At 33.7% G+C, this 10,593-nt stretch overlaps 2 protein-coding genes across 2 annotated transcripts; both read left to right on the top strand.

The window, feature by feature from the left end:
- Window positions 1-2,148: 2,148 nt before the first annotated feature.
- Window positions 2,149-3,090, top strand: LOC100762242 (olfactory receptor 5M3). The gene has a single exon (XM_027421211.1). The coding sequence runs from the start codon at window positions 2,161-2,163 to the stop codon at window positions 3,088-3,090; it is 930 nt and encodes a 309-aa protein (XP_027277012.1). The 5' UTR covers window positions 2,149-2,160.
- A 3,726-nt stretch (window positions 3,091-6,816) lies between these two features.
- Window positions 6,817-7,749, top strand: LOC100762538 (olfactory receptor 5M9). Its single transcript, XM_027421210.1, has one exon. The coding sequence runs from the start codon at window positions 6,817-6,819 to the stop codon at window positions 7,747-7,749; it is 933 nt and encodes a 310-aa protein (XP_027277011.1).
- Window positions 7,750-10,593: the final 2,844 nt, after the last annotated feature.

Raw genomic sequence — 10,593 nt, 5'->3', positions numbered from 1 at the left:
ATCTCTTTCCCCTGAGTCAATACTAGGGGAACATTGATTCATGTACCCAAGGCAAACATGTAAGAGAGGATATGTAAATCTTGTAAGTTTAAGTTATTTGCTGCCTATAAAGCACTCAGTTTTTAGATATGAAATGCTATTGGAATATTTTTCTTCACACTCAGGTTTGTAACAAACATTCATATTAAAGAAGTTTGTATCTTATCTTTAATTTTGGTTTCTTCATTATAAGCATACATTTTCTAAATACACTATGTTTAAGAGCATAGAAACACAGAAACAGATTCCCACCAATCTTTGATTTTTATAATTACCTTTTACTGTTGGATTGCTTTCAACAATTATTCCTTTAGGGTTTATTTTATTTATCATAAGAAATGCATATATCAACATGCCTTAAATATATATTACTAAGTCATATTGAGTAGCATATAATAGGCTTCATTTTCTAACATATTGAAATGTAGAGATTTTGAATCAAAACAAACCTAGTATAAAATATGAACAAAGTTGAAATTATGACTTGGAGACTGGATTCAATGAAGATCTGGCAATAGGATCAGAACTCTTTAAGTAGAATATGTATTTTTGCTTCATCCCTGATTTGGAAAAGAAATCCTCCAAATATTGGTAATTTACTTTGTGATAGTTTATATACTTACATGTGGTTTTGTCTTTAAATCATGAGGCATTCTGTTAAATTATCTTGAAGTGCTTTCTACTTTTTCACAGATGCCGTACTTCTATGAATGTATAATAAGTGTAAGATTCCTGTATTTGCTGTTGTTATCTGTGTCCTGGTGAACTATCACTCAGATTAGCTTGAATTTAACCTTTGAGAAGCCAAAACACCATATCTTGTACATTTTTTCATGTTGGATCATCCTTGGAACCCCATAATCAGATCTGACTTTCCAACCATCAATTCCTTTATTGCTATTGCAACAAAAGATAGAAAGGAAAAGAACTCACACAAGAAACACTTATGCTATATGAGGTGAAAGGGATGATGAGCTGCAGATACGTACATAGTCTACATTCAGAATTGATCCTAAGATATCAGAGATTTTTTTATTTTTATAATAGATTTTTGCAATTTAAAAAGCCATGTTCTACAATATTTATTTTATTTATTCATTTAAATTTATTTTCTTATTTTGAGACAAGGTTTCATATAGCTCAGGATGAATTAGAACTCCCTATGTAGCTCCAGATGATCTTGAACTCCATAGATCCTTGTGCTTTGCACCACTTGAGTACTGGGATTACAAGCCTGAGTCACCTTCCTCAGTTTATGTGATGTTAAGAATAAATACAGGACTCTGTGCCATATCAGAAAGTTGGATGAGTTTATTATTCCACTCATCATCCTGCTTAAAAGTTATTTCAAGACCTTATTAAATAAAATTGATAGTACACTTTGTTTAATATGAACATCCATTACTTCATGGAACTATTCATCATTAATATATTATTTATATGTAATTCTACAAATGCATGTAGGTATCTATGAATTCTGTAAGTTTTTTCATTTAAACAGGAAGAATAAGTGCAATGCTGTTATTTTCTGCCCAACTCCTTGTCCTATAACTCTTGTAGGTGGGTTGTGTCCTTCTAGGAAACTAAAACAATGTAATTTGTCATACTACTACTCAATGAAAGAACTACAGAATTTTTGTTCTCCAAAGTATTAGTAACAACAGCTAAGATGCTACTGTTTCTTTAGAAATATAAAATATAAAGCTGTGTTGGAGAACCATGCCTGTGACCCTTACCACATGGTCAGTGGAGGCAAGAAGATCCTAACATCAGGGGCATCATTAACTACACACTAAATTTGAGGCTTGCCTGAACTGCATGAAAGCCTATCTCTGCTCCCTAAAGAAGAAATAAGTTGTAAAATTTGTGAAATTATTTCTAGAAAAAGGCTATTCATACTATAACCATTTTGTGTTGATGAGTAGTAATAGTTACATTTTAAAGTAGACTGGCAAAATATGTAATATTTATATATAATGCACTATTAATCATTTTAAAATTATTAATCTATAATAAGGAATGCTCTGTTTAGAAAGTATGTATGAACACTAGAAGGTCTAACTCATTTATTTCATTTTAGTTCTACAGACTTTTATGATTGATATTAGCAGAAGTGAGAAGATGCTCAATTTCACAGATGTGACTGAATTTGTCCTTTTGGGCTTAACCAGTCGAAAGGAACTGCAAGTTCTCTTATTCATTGTTTTTCTCTTGGTGTATATTGTCACTATGGTGGGTAACATTGGAATGATGATATTAATTAAAATTAGTCCACAACTTAGCAGCCCAATGTACTTTTTCCTCAGTCATTTGTCATTTATTGATGTGTGGTTTTCTTCCAACATCACTCCTAAGATGCTGGAGAACTTATTGTCAAAGACAAAAACAATTTCTTATGCTGGCTGTTTGGTACAGTGCTTCTTCTTCATTGCCCTTGTGCATGTGGAAATCTTTATTCTTTCTGTGATGGCCTTTGATAGGTACATGGCCATTGGGAAGCCTCTGCTTTATGGTAGCAAAATGTCAAGGGTAGTCTGCATTCGCCTCATTTCTTTCCCCTACATATATGGGTTTCTGACTAGCCTAGCTGCAACATTATGGACTTATGGCTTGTACTTCTGTGGGAAAACAGAGATCAACCACTTTTACTGTGCAGATCCACCTCTCATCAAGATGGCCTGTGCAGGGACTTTTGTGAAAGAGTATACCATGTTATTCCTTGCAGGCATTAACTTCACATATTCCTTGATTGTTGTCATCATCTCCTATCTGTTCATTCTCATTGCCATTCTCAGAATGCGCTCAGCAGAAGGCAGGCGCAAGGCATTTTCTACCTGTGGGTCTCATCTCACTGCAGTTGGCATATTTTATGGTACTCTCATCTTCATGTATCTCAGACGACCCACTGAAGAGTCAGTGGAACAAGGAAAGATGGTGGCTGTGTTCTACACCACAGTGATCCCCATGTTGAATCCCATGATCTACAGTCTGAGGAACAAGGATGTCAAGGAAGCCATGGACAAAGTGATTAGCAGGAAGTTCTTAAGATAAAAAAAAATTCCTATTTTGATTTCTATTTATTTGTCATAAAAATGCTGGTTATCATCTCAAATGAGAACATGAATCTCAAGACTACATGGACATAAAGGAAAAAAATAAGGCATGTGGATTAGAGAAAATTAAAGTGAACTGAGAATTGTTGATGAGTGCATTAAGATCAATTCAAGGGCATATAAAATATGAAATGGCATAATATTGAACTTAGAAGTTCACTGGGTTAATTGTTAATTTGCTCTGCTGGAATTAGAATATTCTCTTCTTTCTTATTTAAATGTGTATCATGTAAGTCTATGCAGTTTTTTTTCCCATTTAGATGTTGATTTTTGGAGACACGAAACAGCATATTTTAATTATCATCCTAAGGGGAACACAAGTCTATTTTTTTTTGAGACAGTGTTTCTCTGTGGCTTTGGAGGTTGTCTGTGAACTAGCTCTTGTAGACCAGGCTGGTCTCGAACTCACTGAGATCCACCTGCCTCTGCCTCCTGAGTGCTGGGATTAAAGGCATGATGAAACACCTGGCTTATTTTTCTGTCTTGTGCTTATGTGATTGTTTTCTTAACTCCTTTAAAAGTGAAGAGGGGATTCATTCATTTAATATGTTTTTAAAAATAAAAATATGACTATAAAATTCTCTCAGTTATTTTTAGATATAATGGATTTCTTACTCTTCTGCTTGACTTCCAATTTTAATGTTTATGTGATCAAATATCCAAATTCTCATATTTCTTCTCTTGAACTATGTTTCGACTTACTTAAGGGCAGGTAGAATTGGAGATTGGATGTGTCACTGTAAAATCAGTTCTCTTAAATTAACGTAGTAAACCAAACTGGCAGTCCTCTAGAATATGTTGTCTGTCTGTGTCCATGATATGGCATCATCAAATTTTAGCTGATTTTTGCATTTGAAAGAAAAAATTCAGGATTATCTGTGTTTTAACAACTATATTGGAATCTTTCAAATGATGATATATGTTTTTGTGTATTAACTTACATAATGCAAAAATGTATAGGCAATTTAAGAAGTTACCCTATTACATATTATTTTCTTAGAAAATCAGCTTTGTTGTGGTATAGAAAAGGTACAACTGAAGAAGCATTTACTTCTTTTCAAAACTTCATTTTCTTGAGCTATTGCATATTAAAGCATAATTTTTGCTGTAAAGGTATTCCTACAATGGAATTTCTTCATAACAGTTATGAAGAAATTTAAGACTTGTGGGTTCTTGGATGTTGAAGCATGCAGAGGGACAATTTGCCCAAGTACAATTCTGTTCTCAAATTAGCAGACCAAACAGATGTAAAATATAGTTTAGAGTTGATTGACCTTATTGTTTTCTTCAACTTTTCAACTATGTAAACTGGGTTTAAAGAATTTAAAGAATTTTTAAATTCTTCAAATGTAATTAGTGCTGAAAGACATGGCTATCCCATGCTACCTGAGATCATCATGCCCATACTATGAAAGCTTTTTCTAGTCTATATCAATAAGACTATCAATGCTAAAAAAAACATATGTGTACAAATTCACATAATGTACTAAAACTATGGTTTTGATTACAGATGTCCTTCACTCTATAGTTCATTTCCTAATTTACTGTATACTTGTAGTTCTATCCATTTGCCCAAATTCTGCCAAGTAACTTACACTTTGAACCTAACCCCCTTTGACATCTGAAACTTACACAAAGATGCATCTAGAAGGCACTGTTGAAGTATCTATCTGCACACGTATGTTTTGAATCTATAACTGACATTTTGTGGAGGAAAGTGGACAGAATCTTGTGGTAGTGGAAAACAAATGAGACGGTGTCAAGACTGCTGATCTCAGTTTTGAGAACTGTTACTCTATGAAGTTTACTCATCTTCCACCCAGGAGATGTTGCTTGTGTTTCAGCCACCATTTCCTGCATAATTATTTTGGCAGTACCTTTGGGAGATTACTTCAGTGTTCTTAATGAGCAAGACTATATCATAAATATTGAGAAATTACCATTTTCTGTTCTCTTCCTCCTCAAGGTAAGTAAGTCTGTATGTTTTAGTATAGTTGCAGTATAGATTGATAGTTGGATAGAGTAATTTTAGGTGCCACTTTCAAAGAAGAATTAATATCATTTTACTTGTTAACAAAGGAATTTGTCATACTGATTACTTTTTAATATGCATGAATGGACTTAGTAATTGATTTTAATAAATAATACAGTCATGAATAATTTTGTTATTTAACCTTATGAGACAAATACAATGTTAACATAATCAAATTTTCTTGTTGGTAAATTATACATTCTATTGTGTTGGTAGATGATACTCACTTATGTAATAAATTGTTGTTTCCACTTTAGTGAATTATCATCTGATCATATGTCTAGAGTTCATTAGAATTTAGGGAAAAATAAAGAAATGATGGCCTTTTGTCTCTGAAGTCTAGACATCTCTGGATTTCCAGAAACCCAAATTAGTTCCTAGACACTCTAGTTGAAATTGAATATTTTGTTTCTCTCTTGGAGAATAATCAACAATAAATTTCAGTTCAAATTAAAGTATTATTAGCCTATGTTATTTAAAAAGTTAGAAAACAGTCCATTGAAAGCACAAAAGAGGTAACAAATTAATTGCTTAGCAGCATGATCCTTCCAGTTAATAGACATCTGACCCAAGGAGAACTTCTAAGTCTCTAACTAATTGATTTAGTGTATGTTTCTTAAATGTCTTGATGCTGTAGATTGTGTATTCATATGTAAAACTGGCATATTACTTACCAAGTATTTCCAAGTTAAATTCTAATGAGAAAATGTGGATTATTTACTTAAAGCCAAGTTTTTTTTTTTTTTCCCATAGGAAAGGCCATGACTTCAGCTGCATTCTATAATCTTAGGAACCTTAGGCTATACTAAGATCTTTATACATTCTCAATGTAGTTTCATTGATAAACATTCATTTGTATATGAACATTTTACCATATGCTTTTTGTACCAAAATCATCAAATTTCCATATTTCTCAAAATGAGTATAGAATTTCTTATTCATGCTGTTAGGATTTTGTTATTCATGCTGAATTTATTGATTTTACAAAATCTGACTGAAGAAAGATTTGCATATTAGTTACCCTAAGAGGTAACATTCAACTCTTTTTTTTTTCTTTTTATGTCTTCATCCCTCATAAAATATATCCTGACCACAGTTTCCCTTCCCTCTTCTTGTAAGTGATTTTCACATGAATAATATCAATTCAAATTAATCTGTAAATTACCTAAAAATACTGAATTAACAGAAATTCCTTACATTTTGAGTGCTGACTATATGTCAATTTTCATTATATGATTTGGTATTTAGGATAAGACATGCTAAATAAGGAATAATCATGTAGTAAAACATCACTATGGAAAACTAGATCTTTGAGTTTATGAAGCTTTCAACATTCTAACAATTTATAATATTTAAAATTCCTTCACAGCAGATTAATTACAATCCTGGATGTCTACATCAGGCCACCCTATATCAGACTTGAAAATTTAGAAGCTTTCCTGTTGCATGACCAAAGAAACCATTTTGCATATAGTATATTTAATTCTAACAGTAGACATTTGAAAAAACTGCATCATTTTATAAAGTGCAAACACCAGGATAAGGAAATTTAAATCCAACTTTTTAAGAATGAAAACATGTATTTATAAATATGTTTTTATTTGCAGGAAGCATAGACTCTATATTAAGGCAATGCCAAATTTTACAGATGTAACAGAATTCCTTCTTGTGGGTTTGACAAGGCGTCAGGAATTACAGGTACTCTTTTTTGTGGTGTTCTTGGTGGTTTACATAGTCACTCTGTTGGGCAACACTGGTATGATAATTTTGATCAGTGTCAGCCCTCAGCTTCAGAGTCCTATGTACTTTTTTCTAAGTCATTTGTCCTTTGTGGACGTGTTGTTCTCCTCCAATGTTACCCCCAAAATGCTGGAAAACTTACTATCAGAAACAAAAACAATTTCTTATGTGGGGTGTCTGATACAGTGCTACTTTTTCATTGCCTTGGTCCACGTGGAGGTCTATATTCTGGCAGTGATGGCCTTTGATCGCTACATGGCCATCTGCAACCCTTTGCTCTATGGCAGCAAGATGTCCAGGGCTATCTGTGTCCGCCTCATTTCTGTGCCTTATGTCTACGGATTCTCCGTGAGTCTTATTTGCACTTTGTGGACATACGGTTTATATTTCTGTGGAAACTTTGAAATCAACCACTTCTATTGTGCCGATCCTCCTCTCATCAAGATTGCCTGTGGAGGAGTGCATATCAAAGAGTACACGATGATTGTTATTGCCGGAATTAACTTCACATATTCCCTGTCAGTGGTTCTCATTTCATATATGCTCATTGTAGTTGCTGTGTTGCGCATGCGCTCTGCTGATGGCAGGAAAAAGGCGTTCTCCACCTGTGGATCACACCTGACAGCCGTTTCCATGTTTTACGGAACCCTTATATTCATGTATCTCAGAAGGCCAACGGAGGAGTCTGTGGAGCAGGGAAAGATGGTGGCTGTGTTTTATACCACTGTGATTCCCATGTTGAACCCCATGATATACAGTCTCAGGAACAAAGATGTGAAAGAAGCAGTCAGCAAGGTAATAGCCAAGGCCAACTTGAGGAAATGACATCGAAGCAGATATTTTTTAGGACTGTTAATTAAAACGTATGTGGCCTAGCACAGAATCCCTAGCTTGAAAATCTTTCTGCGTACAATCCTGGTACAAACTGAAAGATCCGGCTTTGCACAGTGGTGCTTTACAGAGTGATGGTCCCTTATTATGCATGTTTTCTCTGAAATACTCAACTGTATCATGAAAACCTATAGGATTTCAGAACTTGTGATAATTCAATTATTGGAGCCATTTGCAAGTATGTTTGGTTAATAAATATGAAAGTGGAAGTCCCTTACCAGAATTGAATGTTACCTCTTAAGGCTTTTGTTAACCGCACCTATCTTTATTATACACTTCCCATAACATCTATATTTCCATCAGGAATAGCACCCATTTATTTCTAAGTAGTTTATAAGCTTGATGATCTTGATATATGAAGGATATTACAGAATCTTCATATTCCAATGAAATTTGAGCACTGAAACTGCATTGAAATATGCAAGTATTGTAGTGCAATCCAAGGTTCTCCCTCAGTATCAATATTCCTTAGCTGATATTGTTCATGTTTCACTAATTAGCTTTCTTATGGGTTTGAATTCTCAGTTAATGATAAAGTGTCTTGTTCAGAAGACTTTCTTATCTTTACCAAACCAAAGTGCAATAAAGGACAAATTCTGTGATGTGTTAACCAGACGTTTAGGTATAAAGTATCACTATATTACACCTAGCATTGTTGTTTCTACCCTTTTCACACTAACAATATATTGAATTTCAAACATTGAATTAACAGATCAATTCAAAAGTGAATAGCCTCCCAGCTACTTCAGGTTATTAACCAGTCCACTAAAATCCCACTACACTGGGCATGCATTCAAATGTGATCAGTACAGTTAAAAATGATAGTCTTTTGAGGCCCAATGTAAAATCCTAGAAGGCTAATTTATCTTGATGGGTCTTTTTAGTTTGCTTTTGCTGAAGGCAAAGAGTACATGTATAAATACTTGGTAATTACTGTTATGTTGCCAGCACACAGCCAAATGGAAATGAGTCACTCCTCATGGTTGAGATTATTTTTGAGTACCTATTATTTCAATAATAGAGATTTAGAATCAAGTATTGTAACAGAAATCAGAGCAAGAGAATGAAAGATGGTAATTTGAACACAGAGATTAATGTTACTCCTGAAGATTGTAAAGAGATTCTTATCAAAAGACTTAGAATGTATCTTAAGATATGTAGAATGCTGGTATGTACAGTTCTAAATTTTGATACTGAGGGTAGGATGGATATTCATGGTAACTGTGATTGTGCTTGTAACTTCTTTGTTTTCAAATTCGTAGGAGTTAGAGTGAAATACCAATTCTAGAGTTGCCTGGGGAAAATCTGTAGACTCATAGATTGTCATAATAGTCTTGGTACTGTAACTTACTGGCAACGTTTGTGTGTGTGTGTGTGTGTGTGTGTGTGTGTGTGTGTGTATGCATGTGTGCGTGTATGCGTGTGTGTGTGTGTGTGTGTGTGTGTGTGTGTGTGTGTGTGATGATCATGCTAAGGAAACTCTTCAGTATACATTATTTCTGTTTCTATTTTAGAGAAAAATATTGATAACCAAACTATGTTACCTAATTTCCATCTTTTCATTTTCAGTTAGGTGTAGTTTTGATACTAAGCTTTACCCATGGAATTGTTTGCAGTACTTAAAATTTTCTATTCAAGGCTTCAGCCAATAGACTTTCTCCTCACATTTAAAAAATATTCCTCTGCTCTCTGAGGCACTAAAAGTGGTAAATAGTTGTTGAAGAAATGATAATTTTGTACTCTAGTTGTATCACCAATGATCCATTCCTTTCTTCCAATAAGGCAGCTCCTACCTGTGCAGATGCAAGCAAATCTACATGCACGCATGTTCACACACATAATATGAAAGTTAGGAGACTTCTTAGAAAGAAAAAGGGTATCAGCATAAGATGAGGGACATGCAAGATAATAATGACAGTGTATTGAACAGCAGGTTGACTGCATTCATTTATAATTAAGTCATGAAATATCATCAATAATGTTTTGAATGTTTAACTCAGAGAAAAAGCAAGTGTTTCAGGTTACATTTGTGATAATTATGCTGTTTTGATGAATATACAATGCATGAATATATCAAAACATTACAATAAACTCTACATTTGCACATGTAAAAATTTTAATAAAATAATAATAGTTCAGAAAAAAGAATATGTTGTCAGAAAATTTTCTGACATTAATCAACAAGATTGGGGTTTGGTAAGTGCTGCCTATGAGCTAACACTGACTCATGGTTCATTTTGTTTTCATGCAGCCAGGGCACTAAAATAGATATTTAAATGATGGAAAAGGAGTGTAATATTTAATATCACATGAAAATGATGTGAAATTTGAATTTTAACATGCAAAGGTTTTTTTTTAATTTAAAATCAGAAAACACATTTTTCAATGTGATAACATGTCATCTCATTAATCTCTCACATCCAAATTTAATCTGACATCTGTTTTAAGATAATGAATGTAGAATGACTTAAAACCATACAGTTGTCAAAGATGCTTAAATTAATCATTTTTGTAACATCACCTAAGTCACTTAATGAGGCTATCCAGACCCAATAAAACAAATACTGCCTGTTTTCTTTCATGTGTGAATTCTAGTTTTAGATCTCCTGTTTTGTGTGCTTGACAGGAGCATTTTTGAAAACTAGGAAATTCAGGAGGCCGCCTTAGGAGACCTGCATATTAGAAGACAGGTACAATGAAAGGGGGACTTCTGGGAGCAGATAAACATGGAAGCAGGCATAGAGTTCAAAAAAGGCATGGGCAGAATGAAAGATGGGT

Source organism: Cricetulus griseus, chromosome 6 (genome assembly GCF_003668045.3).
Source record: "Cricetulus griseus strain 17A/GY chromosome 6, alternate assembly CriGri-PICRH-1.0, whole genome shotgun sequence".
In the NCBI taxonomy this organism is placed as follows: Eukaryota; Metazoa; Chordata; class Mammalia; order Rodentia; family Cricetidae; genus Cricetulus; species Cricetulus griseus.
The sequence above is the reverse complement of the archived record's forward strand: the minus strand, read 5'-3'. Positions and strand labels throughout refer to the sequence as shown.

Coding starts and splice junctions, on each gene's coding strand:
- LOC100762242 (XM_027421211.1), top strand. CDS start 2,161: ATGCTCAATTTCACAGATGTGACTGAATTTGTCCTTTTGGGCTTAACC.
- LOC100762538 (XM_027421210.1), top strand. CDS start 6,817: ATGCCAAATTTTACAGATGTAACAGAATTCCTTCTTGTGGGTTTGACA.